General features: G+C 44.1%; 1 protein-coding gene across 10 annotated transcripts in view; it reads left to right on the top strand.

The window, feature by feature from the left end:
• The window catches only part of UBE2D4 (ubiquitin conjugating enzyme E2 D4 (putative)), a 64,703-nt gene extending 42,321 nt beyond the window's left edge, over positions 1 to 22,382 (top strand). For all 10 annotated transcript variants that reach the window (XM_033949543.1, XM_033949545.1, XM_033949546.1 and 7 more), the window contains 2 exons: positions 12,145 to 12,238; positions 21,676 to 22,382. In XM_033949543.1, coding sequence (XP_033805434.1) covers positions 12,145 to 12,238; positions 21,676 to 21,721 — 140 coding nt within the window. In that variant the 3' untranslated portion in view covers positions 21,722 to 22,382. The remainder of the gene's footprint in view (positions 1 to 12,144; positions 12,239 to 21,675) is intronic.
• The last annotated feature ends 1,132 nt before the right edge of the window (positions 22,383 to 23,514 follow it).

Raw genomic sequence — 23,514 nt, 5'->3', positions numbered from 1 at the left:
GATATTCTCACAACCCACCCACCTCCCCTGTTTGACTTCTTAGCTAGCTATCTGAACTGAGGATATGCGCGCCCTACGTCGGGCGGGAAGGCACATGCGCGGTACAGCAGTTGCGAACTTTCTAAAAGTTCTTCAAGCAAGTCTGCTTGTGAAGTTGTCCGCATCGGGGCTCCGTGGATGACATCACCCATGTGTTGAGAATATCTGCCTGCTGTCCCTGTATAACACCTGTTACGGTAAGTAACTGTGTTTTCTTGCCGTTCTACAACTCATCGAACTTCCCATTCCAGAACACACCATTCTTCACCTGAACAGCATCTAGGTGTTAAAGAGAAGGATATAGATCTCTCTCCTCATAACATAAGAACATAAGAAATGCCATCTCCGGATCAGACCTTCGGTCCATCAAGTCCGGCGATCCGCATACGCGGAGGCCCTGCCAGGTGTACACCTGTCGTAATTTATAGTCCACCATATCCTTACATGCCTCTCTTAAGGAGATATGCATCTAGTTTGCTCTTGAAGCCTAGGACGGTCGATTCCGCAATAATCTCATCTGGGAGGGCATTCCAGGTGTCAACCACTCTCTGAGTGAAGCAGAACTTCCTGACATTAGTCCTGAACCTGTCCCCCCTTAGCTTCATTACATGTCCTCTAGTCCGTGTCAAATTGGACAATTAAATAATCTTCTCTGCTCTATTTTGTCAATTCCTTTCAGTATTTTGAAGGTCTCGATCATATCCCCACGCAGTCTCCTTTTCTCAAGGGAGAATAATCCTAGTGTTATAAGTCTGTCCTCGTATTCCAGTTTTTCCATACCCTTCACCAGTTTTGTTGCTCGTCTCTGCACCCTCTCCAGCAGTTTTATATCCTTCTTTAGGTAGGGAGACCAATGTTGGACGCAGTATTCCAAGTGTGGTCTGACCATTGCCCTATAAAGCGGCATTATAACTTTCTCCGATCTACTCGAGATTCCTTTCTTTATCATGCCCAACATTCTATTTGCCTTCTTTGCCGCTGCCGCGCATTGTGCCGACGGCTTCAGGGTCCTATCTATCAGTACACCCAGGTCCTTTTCTTGTTCACTCTTCCCCAGAGTTGCACCTGACATTGTATACTCGTATTCCTTATTCTTATTGCCTAAATGCATTACCTTGCATTTCTCCACATTGAACTTCATCTGCCATTTCTCCGCCCATGTTTCTAACCGACACAAGTCGCTCTGGAGTTTCTCTCTATCCTCATGCGATCTGATCGCCCGGCATAGTTTTGTATCGTCTGCAAACTTGATGATCTCACTGGATGTTCCTTCCTCCAGATCATTGATATAAATATTAAAAAGGATCGGCCCAAGTACCGAGCCCTGGGGTACACCACTAGTCACTTTCTCCCAGTCGGAGAACTTCCCATTTATGCCCACTCTCTGCTTTCGGTTTTCCAGCCATTTGCCTATCCATCTTTGTATATCCCCCTCTATGCCATGGCTTTGTAGTTTCCTGAGAAGTCTTTCGTGTGGAACTTTGTCGAACGCTTTCTGGAAGTCCAAGTATATTATGTCCACCGGCTTCCCACTATCAATTTGCTCGTTCACGGTCTCAAAAAATTGGAGTAAATTCGTCAAACATGATTTCCCTTTCCTGAATCCGTGTTGACTGGGTTTCATCAAGTCGTGTGCGTCCAAGTGCCGGACCATGCTATCCTTGATCAGTGCTTCAACCATCTTGCCGGGGACAGACGTAAGACTCACAGGTCTATAGTTGCCCGGTTCCCCTCTCGATCCTTTTTTGAAAATTGGGGTGACGTTCGCTATCCTCCAGTCGTCCGGTATCTGTCCAGTTCTGATTGTCAGGTTTGCAAGTTTTTGCAATAACTCTCCGATTTCAACCTTCAATTCCTTTAAGACTCTCGGGTGAATTCCATCCGGTCCAGGGGATTTGTCACTTTTAAGTTTGTCGATCTGATAGTATATCTGGTCTAAGTCCACTTCAACTGTGGTGAGGCTGTCTTCTATTTCTCCTGCAAACACTTTCTCCGCTTCAGGTATTGTTGAGGTGTCCTCCTTCGTAAAGACGGACGCAAAGAAGGAATTTAGTTTGTCTGCGATTTGTTTATCTTCCTTGATGTACCCTTTTCTTCCCTGGTCGTCCAAGGGTCCGACTGCCTCTTTTGCAGGTTTTTTCCCTTTCACGTATCTAAAGAAGGGCTTGAAGTTTTTGGCCTCCTGTGCTATTTTTTCCTCATATTCCTGTTTTGCATCCCTCACCGCCTTGTGACATTTCTTCTGATCATCTTTATGTTTGTTCCAGGCTTCGGTTGTCTTTATGTATTTCCATTTTTTGAAAGAGTCCTTCTTTTCTTTTATGGCTTCCTTCACCTGTTTGGTAAGCCATGCCGGTTCTCTTTTGCTCTTTGATCTCCGATCTTTGGAAATCCTCGGAATGTAGAGATCTTGTGCTTCTGTAATAGTATTTTTCAGTAGGGACAATGCCTGATCTACCGTTTCAAGTTTGTCCACCTTCTTTTCGAGTCGTTTTTCTCATAATACAGTTACTGACTTGGAGCCAACACTATCTGCACCAGAGTTATATGGAATCACACCAGACCAGTCTCCCCCTCCACCAAGGTGTAGATCTCTGCCAGAGGGTCTTTCATTTACAAAGTACATCAGACAGCTTGGCAGAGATTTACCAGTTAAGCTTGAATTTGATGTAGAGCCTAGAATGGAGTTACTAGAGGCTTTGGACTTTGATGAACCTCCAAAAGAGCTCTTGAAGTTACCCTTACATACACTCCTCAAAGAAGCTGTTTTTAACAACTGGGAGGCTCCTCTTTCAATTCCATCAGCTCCTAGAAAAATTGAATCACTTTACAGGATTCTATCTTGTCGTGGATTTGATAAACCGCAGTTATCTCATCAGTCATTACCATTTGAGTCCACTCTTAAAAGTCATCCAGTTCCAGGGTCTTTGCTACAGTGCCACCAGGTCGTGAAGACCGTACGATGGACAAATTTGGTAGATGTCTGTTCCAGAACTCAATGCTTACAAGTAGAGTTCTTAACTACAACCTCTATATCAGTGTTCTTCAACCTTTTTACACCTATGGACCAGTGGAAAAAAAAAATTATTTTGTGGACCGGCAAACTACTAGGACTGAAATTTAAAAACCCCGTTTCCGCGAGCTCGGTCCTCGCAAACCATCTGATCCCATCTGTACAAGCCTCAGTTATGATTTTATATTGAATGTATTTTATTAAAGAATAAAAAGAAACACTATTCTGTACAATTGTCATTTTATAAATACAAATAATACAGAGCAAGGATCAACAAAACCCCTGTCTCCCCTCCCCTTCACATATATCCCCTCTACTATCAAGAAAACTGAATAAGCCAAATTATTACAGAATGCTACACAGAAATATCATGCTAACAGAATACCGCAGTCACACATAGCAGGAATAGGGTTAGGGAAGTGCAACTAGGGCAACTGCTCCCCTGGTCAGAGAGAGCCCTAAGCCACTGCCTGGACTTTGCAGTCCCCAGTTATGTCTAACACCAGCTCTAGCAGGATATATATTTCAAATCTGATATATTCTAATTACAAAATAGAAATAAAATTATTTGTTTCTACCTTTTGTTGTCTCTGGCTTCTGCTTTCATCTTCTTTTCACTCTCTTCCTTCCAGCGTCTACCCTCTCTGTCTCTTCAATCCAGCAACTGCCCCTTCCATCTACTGTCTGACCACTCCCCTTTCCATATGGTATTTGTCTTCTTTCTATGCCCCTCTCCCCTTTCTATCCAGCCTATGCCCCCTCTCTCCTTTTTACATGATTCATTCCAGCTTCATTGCTCTCTTCATTTTTATCTCTCCTACACCAGATCTAGCATCTTTGTCCCTCTCAATTTCTCTGCTGACCCCCCTTCCCATCTCATTCCTGTCTCTCCCCTTCCCTTCCTCTAATCTCCCTGCCAGCTGTTTCCTTCCTTTTTTTCTTCTCCCTTCCCTCCTCCCCCTGTCCAGCAGTAACTCTCTTCCCTTTCCCTCCTCACCTCTCAGCAGCATCTCTCCTTCTCCTTCCCTCCAGGTCCAGTAGCAGCTGTCCCTTTTTTCCCTTGCCCAGCAGTTTCCCAGACTCCTTTTCCTCCTCCCCTCCCAGCAGCATCTCTCCTTCTCCCTCCCTCCAGGTCCAGTAGCAGCTGTCCCTTTTTTCCCTTGCCCAGCAGCTTCCCAGACCCATTTCCCTCCTCCCTTCCCAGCAGCATCTCTCCTTCTCCCTCCCTCCAGGTCCAGTAACAACTGTCCCCCTTTTTTTTTTTACCATGCCCAGCAGCTTCCCAGCCTCTAACAGTGGCTTTCTCCCCTCCCAGCAGCTCTCCTTACTTACCAGCACAGCGATTCAGGAAGGCAGCCTTGGGTCCTTTGTTGGGTCGCGCCACCTCTGAGGAAAGAGGAAGTTGCATCATCAGAGGCGGCCGCGACTCAGCAAAAGCCCCAAAGCTGCCTTCCTGAATTGCTGCGCTGGTAAGAAAGGAGAGCTGCTTGGAGGGGAGAAAGCACACTGTCAGAGGCTCCCCATGATCTCTCCAGCTCTGCGCGGACTTCAGCTGTCGATTTTGCCGGCCCTGTGTGGACCGGCAGGAATTTTCTGCAGATTGGCACTGGTCCACGGACCGGTGTTTGAAGAACAGTGCTCTATATGACCTATTTGAAACAACTGATTAAGAAGTTGCCAGATTTTAAAGAGTACCTTTCATCTGACAAACTTGCGAAATTCCAAGATATTACTCAAAACCTGCTTCAAACACGAAAGTACATGGCAAGATCATCTTTCAATGCCTTTGATGTTACTTCAAGAGCTTCAGCTATGTCAGTTGCAATGAGGTGTCTCACATGGCTCTGACATGGACATTATTGTGCAGGATCAATTAGCAAACATCCCTTGCCTTGGAGAAGAACTCTTTGGCGATAAAGTGGAAGATGCCACACAGAAACCTGCCCGGCATGAGCAGAGCTGGTCTGCATTGACGGGCTCTAAAGTTAAAGCTCAAGCTCCTAGGATTACTCAAAGACCTTCTACCTATTCCTATAAGAGGAGTTATCCAGCCACTTCCTCTGCCTCCAAGCCTCCGCCTCAGAAGAGACAAAAACTGTAGACGTCTCAGAAACCTATAGTCCAGAACTGGAGTTTTTCTCCTTTCAGTTGGAAGTACATGTAATCGTATATGATTAATATAGCCATAAGTTTGTTGAGCACCTGAACTCCATATGTGTTTTGTTGCACACAGCAGGTACGCCTACATATGTTATTAGTTCATTCTAACTATTGTTCTTTTTCATGAGTTACAGAGCCAAATAGAAATATACTATTGTTTGGGGGGATTTCCCCTTGCCTTTCCTTCTGCTTTCTTCTGTTATAGTGAATAACGATTGCTTTGGTACAAACTGAAGAGGGCACTATGCTCTGTTGGTGAAGGAGGAGGAGCTAAAAGATGTGATTGACATCTTTCTGCAACAGTTCACGACTAGAGGATATTCACCTACAATACAGACTATTATGTGTATTAACAGAAAGAAGATTATCCAGGTAAGAACCTAATCTTCCAATACTTGTATGCACATTACAATCTGAGAACACTAGAAAAATACAGTTACCAGGCTCTGTGTTGTCATTTTATTCAGACTTAGATAATTTTCAGTTTGCAAGTACTGTTTATTTAAATAGAACAAACTACCAAAAAAGTTTAGGATGATGAAAGATTTTCTGAAAAATTTACAATTATCTTTTTAATGAAGCTTTTGCTGTCTAGACCAGTGGTTCTAAACCTTTATTCAGTCAGTTCACACCTCAGGAATGATACTCGCATATGTGTCTTGCTGCATACATGATCTTCACGGACCTTTTGGTCTGATACAGTAAAGAAGTTCTTATGAGTTCAATTGATTTATTGTAACATAATGATTAAGGAATTGCACCTTTCGAACTGTCTTCCCCTCAAATCTCCTTTGCTAACCACAGACTCACAGAAAGTACATATAAACCAGCACACAAACACATGGATAGGTACACTCAAACATAGATATACCATCTCTCTCCTCACACACACACACATGTATTTATATGTAAAGGGACTGGAAAAAGTTCCATGAGCCATGCTCTGCATGCTTTCTCATACTTGTTTATTCTTTCCAATCCAATGGAAATTGGAAAAAATGATTCAAAAGACATCAAGAAATTTTATAATAATAATAATTTTAATTTTATTCTTATATACCGCCAGACCACAAATGGTTCTAGGCGGTTCACAGCCGATAAGGCTGAACATCCAGCAAATATACAGCAAATATCTGTCTGTTGACAAAATAATGCCCTAAAACTTTAGCAGAACAGGATGAAACTTGGCATGTGGGACAAACTGGAAAAGAGTTACATTGAATTAAAAATTACCAAATTGTACTTGGGCTTTCAGAGAAACAAGCCCCGTCCAATCCCCAAACAAAAATTGGCAAAATATTTTTCTGTGGAAGGAATTCCAGTATCTGTAGCATAAAAACTTATATACTGTGACGCCCCCTCTGACTGCCAATTCCCAAAATTGCCCTATGCTCACCAAAATGCCATCACCCCCACCATACAACTGTCCTACTGTGTAAAAAAAAAACACCTCACACACACAAATTGCCCCCACCCAGAAAAACTAAACTTTCCCAATACACAAAAATATATATACTGAAGGGCCGGAAAGAATTCCATGAACTATGCTTTTCATGCTCTTTCTCTCTCTCCTTTTGTTTATTTTTGTTTTGTTTGTTAATACATGTAAAAAAAGACTAAATAATCAGCTTTGTAGTACAGGGGACTTCTACTTTAATGTACATTCATCACTGATTGTACCCATGTATTGATTGGAATGGACCAAGTTAGTTCAGCATATGCCACAATTCTGATTGCATAGGTGAAATCCTGCACCCTCTAATACAGTCTTGTCCAACCTACGGATTGAGGGTCAAACACCAAGCGCTTTTTTTGGCCCTCGGAAGTTTGACAATTCTTGTGGTGCATATAGCAAGATTCCTGTTTCCTCATTATGACTTGGCCCTTTCTAAGCTTGAGCCATGCAGTGCCAGAAATTGGCATCACATGGTTCAAGCTTGCAGAGAACCATATCATGGTGGGGAAATAGGAATCCCACTGTTTCTTCAGCAGCTGAAGTTAGGTGAGTGACAACTGGAGGGAGTACAAGGGAGAGAGCAGGACTGGATGAAGACTGGGGAGGGGACAATTCATTGTTGTATTTTGCCACTATTTGACAAAATATGCAACACATTACGCTGGTGTGTGTTTTGGCCCTCCAAATGTTAGAAAATATAAAATATGGCTCTCAATAGAAAAAGGTTGGACAAACCTGATCTAATATAATGTGTGATTTAGCAGCTGTTGAAAGGCCTGACATATAAAGACAGACAATAAATATAGAAAGTGCATTGCCAGCAACTGTTTGACATTTTTAAATCCCTATGGATGAAGTTTTAAAGCAGGAAATGGCCAGGTCATGTTGAACCCATATTAAGAAGAGAGGCAGCAAGTGTTAGCTGATGAATTCATTATTGATTGAACAGAGAAGTTTATGGAAAGTTAAGAAGTTTGTAAGTTGCAAAGGATTATATAAAATAGTTATTTTGTGGTTCTGACCCCCTCCTCCCCCAAACCACCCCATGCCTACAAGATCAGTCCTTGCATTCCCAGAACTAGAGCAAAGGAGATGGCAGAAATATCTGTTGGTTTTCTTCAGTTTGTATATGTTATTTTTTTTTTATAAAGTTTAGCCCCACACATTTATAGCAGAACAGCTTATTGCATACAGTATAAGCTTATTGTATATAAATATTTTCATTTGCTGCTGTAAGGGTTGTACAGTACATTATTTCAAGATAAGAATTCTTTTAAGCAGCAAACCAGGTCAACCAAAAATACGAGTATGTTCAGGCTGGCAGCTCAGCTGTTGATGAGAACAGAGGTATATGGAGACCAGTTACAGAGCCCCTGCTTTTTGTTCTGCTTCCTCCACTTAGAACTGTGGGTTTAGACTTACCCCCTCTTCTACAAAACTGTGCTAGCAGTTTGCAGCGTGGTGAGCCGTGCTGAATGGCCCGCGCTGCTCCCGACACTCAGAGTTCCTATGAGCATCGGGAACAGTGCGGACCATTCAGCGCGGCTCTCTGTGCTGCAAACTGCTAGCGCAGTTTAATATAAGAGGGGGTTAGATTGAGTTCTTTGGGTGGGTATCTTGCAATCATTTGAGTTACCTGGTAAGGTGCAGTGTACCTTGCATTATTCTAAGTTAAACAGAGACTGCAGGTACTATTTGTTTTTACAGATTGACATCTCCAGAGGCCTGCATGAAATATGGATATAAATGAAGAACCATTAGGTTAATTTCTTCTGGACTACAAAATAATAGCATCAGGCCTCGGTACAGCACCTGAACCATGAATGAAAATGCCTGTTAGAAAGCTTTTCTCACATGCATTCCTTGTCTATTTGCAAGCTTTTCTACTTTTTACATTGGGGAACAGAAGTTATTTAAAGAGGCCTGGAATATACTCGTGATTCCACATAAAAGGAAGCCCCTATGGTTGACTTGGTATGTGTGTAAAAGCTTTTAACATATCAAGCCTTATGATACATACCTAAGCCTGTGCAGGATTTTACTGAATTAAAATAGGACCTCCCCAAACCTGGACTATGATCCCAGGTTCAGTCAGATTTTCAAATTAATCATGACGACTTCACATTCATTGTATGCAAATATGTCTTGTACGTATGCCTTGTATATTGTTTAAAAATACCAATCAGCTGTATTTGTTCTGCAGTACGCTACAAGAGGCTTATTAAAAGCCATGGAAAAAACACGTAAGAAATTGAGATTTCCCAGTATGTAACTTGAGAAAAAGCAGGCTGCTGTTTGGGTTAAGGAGTACATCTTCAAAATGGGAACAAAGGGGCCTCTAATAGAAAAGTTTACTGCTAGGATGCAGTAGCCCATGAGCATGCAAATTAGTGCAATGTTAAAAAGTGTGGAGTGTCAGGAAAAAACTGCATATGGTGACAGAAATAGGCAGCTCATTGCTAAAATGTACCCCTTCCTGTTAGTGCATGAGTGGGGATTGGCTTACACACTGATAAGGGGGGGACATTAAAAAAAAAGCTGCTGTCTCTGCATCATTTCCTCCCCCCCCTTACTTAACCAACAGCACAAAATTCCAGAAGTTCTGATTAGAAACTCCCTGACTTGACAGATCCTCCCCTGACACAAAAAAATCTCTAGTAGGCTAGTGGCCCTTCCCAAAACTGACACCTTCCTGACATTAAAAAATCGTGTTATAGTCTGGCGTACCATCTTCCTTCCCCATCTATTTCAAAAAGTCAAAAGGCAGGAATGATGCCCACTGTCTTGCTTCTGATGCTGTCATCAATTCAGATTAGTGGTGCCTGACACCTAGCACTGCATTCTAATGCACCACTAAGGGTGAGCCTATCAGATAAAGTGATAAGTCAGAGTGCTACACCAGGTTTCATTCTACATAATTATTAGGGGTTAGGCATCATGATTTTGAAAAAAATTATTGTGAAGGGGGGGGCAGCCAGGGGCAAACCCCTAATGCACATTATCCCAGGACAAGCAGGCAGCCTATTCTTGCATATGGGTGACGTCATCCACGGAGCCCGGATGCGGACAGCCTCGCAAGCAGACTTGCTTGTAGAAATGTAGAAGTTTTGAGTCAGCTGCACCTTGCATGTGCGAGTGCCTTCCCGCCCAGCACAGGGCGAGTCTCCTCAGTTTTCCGTGGAGCCAAGAAGTCCGTCTTTGATACTCTGCGCTAAACTTCGTTACTTCATGCCTTCTCTCACCGCGGTTTATGTTCTTTTCATCGCGAATCACTGTTACTTTATTTTATTTCAGGGGTGGTTTTTTGTTTTTTTTTTAAAGAGACTTTATTTTTTTCTTCGTTCGACTGGCAGAGCAGGCCGCTCGGCCGCAGCCTGCAGGCTTCGACTTTGCTGCAGCTATTTTCCCTCCTATGTCCCGGCCAGCAATGGGCTTCAATAAGTGTAGCCAGTGCCAATGTGCGATTTCCCTCACGGACCCACACCGTTCATGCCTGACCATAATCCTAAGTTGTGCGATGCTACTCTTCAACCTCGAGCCCTTAAACGTCGTCGGTGAAGGGACACGTCTTGTAGTTTTCCTTAGGCTATGTTTGAAGCTGTAAGAAAACCAGACCCTGTTTGTTTTTCCTTCTCTGAAATACTGCAAGGCCATTTTATGTTTGAGAAGATGCTTGTTAATTCAATTGTTTTCATAGCTGTATTTGCAAGCAGCTTTAGATAAGAGGCTCTGCTGACCAAGGCACCTTTTGGACTTCAGCCTTTAGATAGTAAAATGCTTGTTATTTCTTTTAAAGTTTCATGTGACCTGTGTCCATATATGGTTTGTATTTACGTCACATGCTGACGACATTGACTCATGTAAAATGATATAAAAGGGATGTAAAGCTGACAATAAACTGGCCATGTTTGGGAGATAATTTCTTGTCTTGTCTCTAAGATATGTCCCCAGATGCATCTGTCTTGCAAATGACAGGAGAGGGTGGGGCAGGAATTGGGACCTAATCCTTTTCAGTCGGATTTTAGTGGAGAAACTTTTCGGGATGGACTCTTCAGTCACACCCTCGACCTCTGCCTCAGCCCCATCTTCCGCCAAGGGTCCTCCTTCTTCCACGACTCTGACCTTGTGCCTCATCAGACCTTCCTTGTTTGGGACATCCCTGACCTCGAGTACACCGGCTGTCTCTTCCCCTGAGCTTCCCTCAGGTCAGATACCTAAGCAGAAGGTTCCGGTGGTGGTCCTCAAGCTTTTCAAGACCTCTAAGTAAAGCACATCTCTACTGCCACCTTGGAGCCTATAGCCTCAGCAAGTAGTCCGGTTTCAGAAGCGGATCCATCTTTGCCGGCTTCTTTCCAGACCATGTTAGAGCAGCAGTTTGTTCAATTACTGACCAAATTTGGGCCGACGCTGTCTTATCTAATCCAACCGGGGCAATCAGCAGTCTTGCGCGAGGTCGAGCCTCTGCCTCGAGCTGAACCTTTACACTCTATGCAAGGAGCAGAGTCTTTGTGAGTGTCTGGTCTGGCATCTACGCACTCTATGCAAGGAGTAGATTCTTTGCGAGTGCCTTGACAGCAATCCTCACACTCCATACAAGGAGCAGAGTCTTTGGGAGTACTTCGAGATTCCTCCATCAAACCTCCTGAGTTTTGATCTACTGCTTCTAGCCCTTTCTATTCACCAATAGCATTGCCTACTTCCATCTCTAGGTCGAAGTCTCCTTGATCCTCGAGACCTGCTTCCACATACCACTCTCGTCGTTGATCGAGGCCTTCATTGAGGCATCCAGGCATAGGTCTTCTTCCAAAGAGCAACTTTCATCGTCTAGGCCTCATTCCAGACCTTCCAGACCACCAACTCCTCTATCGAGGTCTCCGCTTCTAGACCTCGAGGACTCAGCTGCTTCCATTGCTTCATCCAAGTCTCCATATTCTTTTGAGGGTCATTTCTCCAGAGAGGTTTCCCCTCCGACCCAGGCTGCTTCGAGGTCATCGAGTCCCTCTCGGGGCAAGGCCTTTGCGGATCAGCTGTCTTTCTCTGCTTTTCTTCTCTCTCAATATAATTGGGCAAAATATGCATGCTCTGCCTTTGTCCCCTCCCCACTCTATTCAAATAATGTTGGATGGTATGTAAGAATTTTCAGTGGCATTATTTGGATAGCGCCATTAAAATGTCATACATAAATAACTTATCTTTAAAGTGGCTGTCACTCTTTGAATAATTGCTTTTCAACATTGGGTCTATAATATCCTTTCATTATTGCTCTCTTAATTTTGGGGAGCTAAAAATTTGTTATTTTCATGTTGTTCAGTCAAACACTTTGCATTTTTGGGCCAGAACTGAAGTCTTATTTAGTATGTGTAATCTTGCATTTTATTCCTGAGGTGCTATTGAGGGGTTATTTTCCATGGCAGGTTTGGGCCGTGGATAATTCCCTTTCTTGCTCATATTTAATTATAACTTCTTTTTCTTGCAGTTCTATTGTCTATCTGTTCCCTGCTTTGTGACCCTAATCCAGATGATCCTTTGGTACCAGAGATAGCACACACCTACAAAGCTGACAAGGAGAAGTAAGACCTTTCATATTCTCTGAGTTTTTAGGGATTATTTCTGATATTATATATATTACTAAAGAACGTCCATCATAAAGCCCCAAACAAAATTATTTTGATTTCTTGAGCTTTGAAAATCTTTAATAAACTGTAAAAACATGCATGGCAAGGATATAACAGGAAATCCTTTATGATACAGTATTTATGGCCATTTATAATTGCTTCTAGCAGAATAAAAACCCAAATTTGTGAGGGCTTTTTTTGCAATCTTGTATGAATTGTTCACAAATTCTTGCTCCGTACTTTGACAGTGGTTCCTTGTGACTCTACACATCAGCAGACTATCCTACCCTACCACATACACCAATGCCTGGCTTGTAAGATTTCTTACTTTGACAGTGGTGTCTTGTGAAGATTCTGAATCATAGAGATGGTCAGTTTAGAAGCAACTACTCATGTAAATTGTTTCAAAAAGCTGCTATTTGCATGTACAGATACGTGGAACAGGTTCAGGGGGAGTGCATTGAGGACTTGATTTGAGTGAGCCTATCATTTATATATGTATTTCCTGTTTTTAAAGTGAGAGCATAATTACATAATTACAAAAGGCTCGATATTCAGCATGGTTTAAGTGGACAGGAGAGGCTGCTGCCCGCTTAAATCATACTAACCAGGTCATCCCAGGATTTTAACCAAACTGTTTTGCTGAAAATCCATTGTACCCACTGTGGCACTGTTCAGTTAGTGGTCTGGGGACGAAGTTGGGGTGTAATCAGAAGATATGCAGGCTTTGGTAATACTGGGTGCTGGTATCTACATACTTAACAAGATAGATAGGACCACATAAAAAAGCAGGCCTATATGTTTGTGGATACTGGCCATCATCCACATAACTTCAGGTCCACTAAAGCCCTGGATATTCACTGTTGGTGCCTGGGCATAGTCCAACATTGAATATCCAGGTTTAATTCAACCTGCAACTGCCGACATCTTTTAAATTGAATATCCAGGTTTAATTCAACCTGCAACTGCCGACATCTTTTAAATTACTGACTATTGTGGGCTGAATTGATTGGAAAGCTTTTTCCATTGGCTTTTGCACCTATTCCAAAGCCAGCCCAACTTTCATAAAAGAAATTGCTTCGGCATCAGAGCTTAATATGAGAAACCGAGGCATTAATGCCCTTCATTCCTTTTTTTTAATCTTCAAAGAGGGGTAATAAAAGCTTTCACAGGTTCATTCTCTAATTGGCCCCACTTATATGATTAAATTCCATTTTAGAAAGCTTGTATTTGTGACATAATAATAATAATAATAATAATAACTTTATTTTTCTATACCGCCATAGTCAGGCGACTTCTAGGCGGTTTACATTGTAAGAGGGCTGGACATTCAGCGAATAACAAAAGGTCTTAATACAAAACAATAAGTTTACATACAATACAATACAGTACAGTACAATACAGTGAGTCTAAATACAATACAATACAATAAGACTAGATACAATACCATGCAATGTGTCTAATACAATAAAATAGTCTAATGGGAAACTAACGTGCTAATTGGAGTTCTATGGGTCATTTAGGTGTGCACATGGAGACTGGGGACAGTATTTTTTTTAAAAAAAAAAAACCCAACAAAAAGCAGTGGTAAATATGGGGTTTGCCTAAAATAAGCATATCTTCTCCCAAGAGAATGCCTTGGGGGGAAAAATTGTGGATATCCATATTCAATTTTCTTGAAATATCCTATCATATCCACATGTAAAATATCCATAACTCAATTATAGATAAGTTTACATTTTATAACAGTGTCTGCAGTGAGGATGTAGTCAGTTGAATATCAGCAAGGGACTATGAGAGTGTTATGATCATGGTCATGTGAGCAACCTTTGCTTAAATTATTTAAACAAAGCACATTGGTTGTGGGTCTGAGCACTTCACATTTATATATAAAACTTTTTGATTCATTTTACTATTTATTATGTCCTGTGTTTATCTTAGTTGGGTTAAAGATACACAGTTTTTTCTTGATACACTCCTGGATTATATACAGTGTTGTTTAAAAATACCATCTTGGAAGCCCAGACCAGTTGTATTCTGCATATCAAAACATATGGTGGGAATGCAAAATGACAGCTGGCATGGTTAAAAGACGAGGCAAAAGAGCAGAAGACATGAAACTATTCAGAGTTGTCAAATTGCATACAGACTACATGAAATTGCAAGAGGACCTTGGGAGACTGGAAGTCTGGGCATGCAAATGACAGTTGAAATTTAAAGTGAACAAGTGCAAAGTGATGCACATTGGTAACTATAGCTACATGGTTCTAGGTTCCATCACGTAGGGATCACCACGGAGAAGAAGTATTTAGCAGTCATCATGTACAATATGTTGAATTCTTCTCAATATGCAGCGGTTTCCAAAAAAGCAAACAATGTAAGGATTTATTAGGAAAGAAATATTAAATATCATAATGCCTTTATGTTGCTCAGTAGTGAGTCCACATCTTTAGTATTGTTTACAATTCTAGTTACTGCCTCTAAAAAAAGATGTAGTTGAACTGGAAAAGGTATAAAAAAAGAGTGACCAAAATGACTAAGGAAACAGAGCAAGTCCCATATGAAGAAAGGCTAAAGCTCTTCAGCTTGGAGGATGGTTGAGGGGAAATGTACCGTATTTTCGCGGATATAACGCGCACCATTGTAAAACGCGCACAGGGGTATAGCGCGCAGAAATCACGATGATATGTACAAAAACTTTTCTATACCGCGCTCAGGCATATAACGCGCATGCTGCCCGACTCTCCTCTGGCCACCCCGACTCTCCTTTCGCTCTCCCCGACTCTCCTCTGGCCACCCCGACTCTCCTTTCGCCCTCCCCGACTCTCATCTGGTTGCCCCGACTCACCCTGACTTTCGGTGCACTGCCCCGACTCTCCTCTGGTTGCCCCGACTCACCCTGACTTTCGGTGCACTGCCCCGACTCTCCTCTGGTTGCCCCGACTCACCGTTCACCCGCCCTGACTTTCGGTGCACTGCCCCGCCTCTCCGTGCCTGTCCCCCTTGAAGTCCTGTCCCCCCTTGAAGGTCTGCCTGTCCCCCCTTGAAGGTCTGCCTGTCCCCCCTTGAAGTCCTGTCCCCCTTGAAGGTCTGCCTGTCCCCCTTGAAGATCTGCCTGTCCCCCCTTGAAGTCCTGTCCCCATCCTGAAAGCCTGATGCCCCCCCTCGACGTCCGATTCTTCTCCCCCCTCGGCAGGACCACTCGCACCCCCACCCCGAAGGACCGCCGACTCCCCGACAATATTGGGCCAGGAGGGAGCCCAAATCCTCCTGGCCACGGCGACCCCCTAACCCCACCCCGCACTACATTACGGGCAGGAGGGATCCCAGGCCCTCCTGCCCTCGACGCAAACCCCCTCCCCCCAACGCCCGCCCCCCCCCCAAGAACCTCCGCCCATCCCCCAGCCGACCCGCGACCCCCCTGGCCGACCCCCACGACCCCCCCACCCGCCTTCCCCGTACTTTGTGTAGTTGGGCCAGAAGGGAGCCCAAACCCTCCTGGCCACGGCGACCCCCTAACCCCACCCCGCACTACATTACGGGCAGGAGGGATCCCAGGCCCTCCTGCCCTCGACGCAAACCCCCCTCCCTCCAACGACCGCCCCCCCCCAAGAACCTCCGACCGACCCGCGACCCCCCTGGCCGACCCCCCCACCCCCCTTCCCCGTACCTTTGGAAGTTGGCCGGACAGACGGGAGCCAAACCCGCCTGTCCGGCAGGCACCCAACGCAGGAAGGAGGCCGGATTGGCCCATCCGTCCTAAAGCTCCGCCTACTGGTGGGGCCTAAGGCGCGTGGGCCAATCAGAATAGGCCCTGGAGCCTTAGGTCCCACCTGGGGGCGCGGCCTGAGACACATGGTCGGGTTTGGCCCATGTGCCTCAGGCCGCGCCCCCAGGTGGGACCTAAGGCTCCAGGGCCTATTCTGATTGGCCCACGCGCCTTAGGCCCCACCAGTAGGCGGAGCTTTAGGACGGATGGGCCAATCCGGCCTCATTCCTTCGTTGGCTGCCTGCCGGACAGGCGGGTTTGGCTCCCGTCTGTCCGGCCAACTTCCAAAGGTACGGGGAAGGGGGGTGGGGGGGTCGGCCAGGGGGGTCGCGGGTCGGTCGGAGGTTCTTGGGGGGGGGGCGGTCGTTGGAGGGAGGGGGGTTTGCGTCGAGGGCAGGAGGGCCTGGGATCCCTCCTGCCCGTAATGTAGTGCGGGGTGGGGTTAGGGGGTCGCCGTGGCCAGGAGGGTTTGGGCTCCCTTCTGGCCCAACTACACAAAGTACGGGGAAGGCGGGTGGGGGTGTCGTGGGGGTCGGCCAGGGGGGTCGCGGGTCGGCTGGGGGACGGGCGGAGGTTCTTGGGGGGGGGGCGGTCGTTGGGGGGAGGGGGTTTGCGTCGAGGGCAGGAGGGCCTGGGATCCCTCCTGCCCGTAATGTAGTGCGGGGTGGGGTTAGGGGGTCGCCGTGGCCAGGAGGGTTTGGGCTCCCTCCTGGCCCGATATTGTTGGGGAGTCGGCGGTCCTTCGGGGTGAGGGTGCGAGTGGTCCTGCCGGGGGGGGGATGTATCGGACGTCGGGGAGTCGGCCGGGCAAGAGGGCTTGGGCTCCCTCTTGCTCCGATCGTGGATGCGGGTGCGGGTGGGAGCGCGTGCGAGCGGTCGTTCGGGGTGGGGGTGCGAGCGGTCCTGCTGGGGGGGTGAATCGGGCGTCGGGCGGGGTGGGAACTATGTTTAAAAACTTTTGTATACCGCGCTCAGGCATATAACGCGCGAGGGGTATGCGCGGTACGTAAAATCACGTATAACGCGCGCGTTATATCCGCGAAAATACGGTAATAGAAGTCTATAAAATTCGGGATGGAGTAGAATGGGTGAACACAAGTTTAATTTACCAAAAACTGCAAAGACTAGGGAACATCTCCATGATGTTACACAGTAGTGCATTTAAAACATAGACAATATCTACTCATGCAGCATATGGTTAAGCGCTGAAACTTGTTGCTAGAGCAAGTGGCAAAAACAGTTAATCTAGCTGGGGTTGAAAAAGGTTTGGACAAATTCTTAGAGGGGAAAAGTGCGTAAATCATTATATTAAGGTAGACCTGGGAAAATCTGTCTTATTCCTGAGATTAAGTAGCATGGAATCTTGATGCGTTTTATGACTCTACCAGGCACTTGTGGCATTGACTAGCTACTGTTGGAACCAGGATATTCGGCTAGATAGACCCTTGGTCTGACCTAGTACAACTCTTAACATTCTTAAGGAAACATAGCTACATATGAAAATAAAAGAGCAGCAGCCATGAACAAGGTTTATAAAAAAAGAAGGGAAAAGTTAGATACAACGCACCCCCCCTTACATACGTTCTGATAAAAACCGCATTCAGCATTCACATACTTTGGGTACATATAGGAGTTCTCATCTTAATCTGTCCAGGCACTTGAAACACATTTTCAGAGGTTCAAATTGCCTCTCTTATAGCCCTGGTGTGTTGGTAGGCACTGTAGTATCTCTGTGATCCCGCTGTGGGGGTAATGAGCCAGCTCCTCTGAGGGTAGCCTCTTATCACCTATAAAGAAGAATGTACCTAAATGCTTAATGATTAGTGTGGGATACACAGGCAGCTTTTGTGTGCAGGCTCTTTGCAGATGCTTTGGTTAGGGTTGGAGGGGGAAAGCTAGGGCAGTGGTTCTCAATCCAGTCCTTGGAGCATATCTATTTACAGTCCAGGTTTTCAGGATATCCACAATGAATATTGATGAGACAGGAGAAACGGGTAGAAAATGTAACAGCAAAAGCTAGAAGGATGCTTGGGTGCATAAGGAAAGGAATAGCCAGCAGGAAAAAGGAGATGATAATGCCTATAAGACTCTTATGATACCTATGTCAGCCTAGCATTGCTAGCAGTCAGCATTTTCTGGTGGCCTAACCAATGTCAGCAAAGGCCTATGGGAGATCATATCATTCATATCTGACCTTAGGGCATGTCAGTGCAGACAGTCTCAGATTGCCCCAGAATGCTTAAATTACATCAGTGCTTAAAGGTAACAAAGGACCTTGGTACAGTTAAGAGTTGCGAAGATGTGCTAAAGACAGTGAAGATGTGTTAATGTCTGGTGCTTAAGATGGACAGTTTAAGATATACAGTAGCTCCAGCTGCATGTTCTAGCACAGATAGTTAAGGTAATCAGAAACCATTGTCAGAGTGATACTGGGAATTACATTTGACTCCAGTCTGTGAGGGACAGTTTCTCCCTCTTTTCTTCTCCAGTCTCTCACATCCCACTCACCTTATTCACCATTGTTTCAAACAGTTTACAAAAGATAGGGATACTTAACCTTCAATCGATTCTATTTTTAGAGCAGGTCTCAAATTTATAAATACGAGATAAATTATCTCTGGATCTCTCTCTCTCTCTGGAACCTGAAGTCTGGACTATCACCCCCTCCCCTCTCTCTTTCCTCTGGACTTTGTAATGCAGGTAAACAGTCCTCTCTCTCCTGGCACACACACAAGCAGTCTCTGAATCTACTCTGTATTTGTAAAGCTTATTTCTATTTCTTTCTGTACAATTGTAACTCAATATATGCTTGATGTATCTTTATAAATCTTGCTTTTCTGTAATATTAAGCCTATTTCTGCACATTATATTCTTTATGTAATCGCTTCTGGCTGTACTTGCCATTTGATTTTACTTCCTACTGAATCTTCAATGAGGGTATTGAACCCGGGTATTGAACCCGGGGCCTGGCAGATTGTAAGGCCGCCACATTATATCATTGGGGCTTATTTGCTTCAACATTACCCCTCCAAAATCTTACATTTTGGGGGCTAATCCTTATACCAAGCTGACTTCATCCCATTAAATCAGGGTTTGTCTATGTGTTCCACAATTTTATTTTTTAATTGTTTCCATTATTTTGCCCAGCACTGAAGTCGGGCTTACCGATCTGTAATTTCCCAGATCTCTCCTGGAACCCTTTTTAAAAATTAGTATAATATTAGCCACCCTCCAATTTTCAGCTACTACAGATGATTTTAGCAACAGATTACAGATCACTAAAAGCAGATCAGCAATTTCATGTATGAGTTTATTCAGTACCCTGAGATGTATACCATCTGGTCCAGGTGATTTATCACTCTAATTTGTCAATTTGGTTTAGTACGTCTTCCAGGTTCACAGAGATTTCTTTCTGTTCCTCTGCATCATCACCCTTGAAAACCATTTCCGATTCAGGTAGATCTCTTACATCTTCCATAAATACCGAAGCATTTATTCAGTCTCTCACTATGGCCTTATCCTCCCTGAGCACCCCCTTTGCTGCTTGATCATCCAATGGACCCATAGACTCCCTCACAAATAAATAAAAGGATCCAAACTTAGCCGTGCATCATTCCTCACTAATCCAAATTGGGCATCAACTCAGGACACTTTTCATTGCTCTCTCCACACATGCTAGCTCGAACTGGCGTTTGTGGAGAGAGAGCTGAAAAGTGTTCTGATTTGATGGCCAATTTGGATCAGCAAGGAAGAACGCACAGCTAAGTTTGGATCTTCTTATTTATTTGAAGTTCACCTTAAGAACATGCAGTGCTGATTGAAGAGTGATAGTGTTTCCTGCATGTAGTATTCATGAGTCATGCATAGAGGGCAGGAACAGAAGCAGGGCCAGGCTTGGGCAGCTGACAGGAGCAGCAAGAGATATTGGAGACTGAGTACAGGGTACTCTATCTGCACAAAGGTCTTCTGCTATTCTATATAATAGGTGATGATGGCAGCTGAGAACCAGTAGGCTCATCCAGCCTGCCCATGTGACTTCCTTGCTGAAATGTTAGATTCCCAGTGTTTAACCATCAGTTTTCCCTATATCTGCTTTCAACCCTGTACCTGCCATTACTCTCTACATCAGTCCAGGAGTCATAATCTTATGGTAAATACACGATCATACAGATATTAAATAAGGCCACACAACCTCAAAAGCACAAATGGGCACAAACGTTTGTTGTTACTACCCAACAGCATTCTTCACATGAAAGGTTTTCCCATGCAGAATGCCGTTGGGTTGTAATAGTGATCGATATTACAGACACAAAGTGTGTATGTGTTTTGTGCTTTCGAGGTTGTGTGGTCTCACTTAATATTTATTTCTTTATTCAATTTTCTATACTGTTCTCCCAGGGGAGCTTAGAGCAGTTTACATGAATTTATTCAGGTACTCAAGAGTTTTTCCCTGTCTGTCCTGGCAGGCTCACAATCTATCCAATGTACCTGGGACAATGGGGGGATTAAGTGACTTGCCCAGGGTCATTAGGAGCAGCATGGTCTTGAACCCACAACCTCAGGGTGCTGAGGCTATAGCTTTAACCACTGTACCACACTTTTCCTCCCATATGCATATGATTATGCATTTATCATAAGATTACAACTCCTGATGCAGAATTTTAAGTGCTGAAACATGTCCCCGTGTCAAGTCATAGCTTTGTGATGGACATTGTTGTTTGAACCTCTTCCCCCTTTTTGGGGGCTCTACTCTTCTTGACTGGTTTACTGCTGTGGGGTCTGTTGCTTTCCTTTTTTTGTTTTGAATTTCTGTCTTGCTCTTCCATCTGAACCCCCTTCCGAATTTCAGCATTATTCTCCCTCTCTTCCATTTCCTCCCCCCTCCCCCTACTACCCAGCATCTTGTGTGCTTTCCGTGCCCCTCCCTCACTTCTCTGACGTCTCCAAGTGCTGTAGCAGGTAGCCAGCAGACAGCACTGAAAACTGGCTGTTAGACTGGCGGGGCCTTTCCTCTGCCACATCCCACTTCTCTGTTATAACTTCCTGTGAGTGGGATGCAGAAGAGGAAAGACCCCGCCTGCTGGAGATGGCCAATTTTCAGCACTGTCTCTGCTACTGCTTGCACCCACCACAGCACTGGGGAGAAGCCAGAGAGACAAGGGGATGGAGTGATACTGGGCCGGTGACATTAAGGGGGGGATGAATAGGAGAGAGAGAGAGAGAGATGGAAAGGGAGGGGGGATAGGAGAGGGAGAGAGGAATGTAGGGATTCGGTACCTGTAGGAGAGAGCAGCTTCAACTGGCCCCTACTTTTGGGCAGCCTTGGTCATCTGCTCAATGGTAGCTATGCCCCTGATTGGGGATGCTCAGACACACACACAGCCAGCTTCTATGAGTAGAGGAAAGAATTGTAAGGGAATAAAATTGAAGTGAGGGGGGGTGGGATTGCTGAAAGAATTTCAATACCGAGGCAGCAAAATTATATTTAACTGGCAAGCAAATAAGGCCTCTTACACAGAGGGCAAAGCTGTCTTTAAACTGATGCTTCTATATTCTATACATTAAGCAATGCTATAGATACATTTGTTTCCTCTTTTTAATGTCATTCTTCTCTTTCTTTCAGATACAACAGGCTAGCAAGAGAATGGACACAGAAATATGCAATGTAAAAAGAAAACTAAACAAACTAATTTGATTTTACAAAATAATTTTCTTTTTTTTTTCAAAAGAAGAAATTAAAGAGACAAGTTTCTTACTTGGAACTTCAGTGCCATTTAGAAAAGAGAATAATAAACCATGGACTGGCTACTGATTTGTTTACCTAATACCATGTGCCATTCATGAAGAATCTTCTAAAACAGAAATATGAAGATGTGTGGGTTTCTGAGTACTATAGACTCTGCATTACTACACCACCTGCACCTATTTTACAGTCTTTTTTTTTTTAATTGGGTGAGTCTCTTGCCTAATGACAACAGCTGGTTCCAAGGCAGGCACTTCTGGTTGATACTGAAGCCATTAATATCACAGCCAGTCTACTACTTTGTGAGGACTCCTGAAGGATTTTTATCAGTCATCTCTTGTGTTTGGAGAAAGTTTTTGCCTTATTGGCCTGTGTGTTGTTTTTAGGTCTCAGCATAAGACATTTAACCCTTTTTAAAAAATATCCTTGGAATTGTACCAACTGTTTTGTAGCCACTAGGATTGTGAAAGTAATTCTGGGGGTAGACAGGGAGAGAATAGCTGTGATCTTGTGCTTAGAGCATAGGTTGGGAAGAACCAAGATGTATGTTTCAATTCTTACTCTGTCTAATGGTAGCTCTGTATCAATACAACCAAAATATACAGAGGTAACTCTGGGCAAGTCTAGTTACCTACCTGTGCCTCATCTGCAAACCCATTTCTGCTACATATTGTGTAGGACTTTGAGCAGATCCTGTTTTTATCTCTCTGTGCCTCAGTCGTAATCCTGGCTCTGCCACACATTCTCTGTGTGACCTTGGGCAAGTCACTTTATTTCTCTGTGGCTCAGGTTATACTATCCAAGTGTAAATGGGTAGTAATCATCTCTTCCCCATTTGGAAACTGTCATTTGATTAGATGAACTTGCAAGGCATCAGCCTCAGAGATGGCTATATATACGGTTTTTGAAGTCATGTAATTGTAAAGTACCTAGGGATCCTGTTTGAATGGAAGGTGCTATACAAATCAAAGTTATTATCAAATAAACCCTGTCTATGCACCTAAATTTGCCAGTTGTTCTTACAGAAAGCACCAACACTAAACTAATTTTTCAACTTATGAAGATCAATAGCCTTTCAAAACACAGTTATACCTCTGGGTTAATTAATGCAACACCTGTAATATAATTTATTTTCAGAGATATAGAGATCAGTAAAGAAGTAGTTTAAATGTAATCAGATTGTTTAATTTTAGTGGGAAAGTAGGTTAAAAATCTGTGTGGGTTTTTTTTTCTTTTGGAATCTTGCCAGGTGCTTATGACCTGGAATAACCACTGTTAGAAACAGGATACTAGGTTGAATGGACCTTCGGTCTGTCCCAATATGACAACTCTTATGTTATGTATCAGAAGAAATCAGTTTTCACTCTTAACTATATCTGAAACATCGAACATAAGAATTGCTGCTGCTGCTGGGTCAGACCAGTGGTCCATCATGCCCTGCAATCTGCTCACGCGGCAGCCCTCAGGTCAAAGACCAGTGCCCTAACTGAGACTAGCCTTACCTACGTATGTTCTGGTTCAGCAAGAACTTGTCTAACTTTGTCTTGAATCCCTGGAGGGTGTTCTCCCCTATGACAGACTCCAGAAGAGTGTTCATTTTCTACCACTCTCTGGGTGAAGAAGAACTTCCTTACATTTGTATGGAATCTTTTCCCTTTTAACTTTAGAGAGTGCCCTCTCGTTTTCTCTACCTTGGAGAGGGTGAACAACCCGTCTTTA

Source organism: Geotrypetes seraphini, chromosome 6 (assembly GCF_902459505.1).
Source record: "Geotrypetes seraphini chromosome 6, aGeoSer1.1, whole genome shotgun sequence".
Lineage (NCBI taxonomy): Eukaryota > Metazoa > Chordata > Amphibia > Gymnophiona > Dermophiidae > Geotrypetes > Geotrypetes seraphini.
Note: the sequence above shows the minus strand (reverse complement) of the source record. Positions and strands in the feature narration are given on the sequence as shown.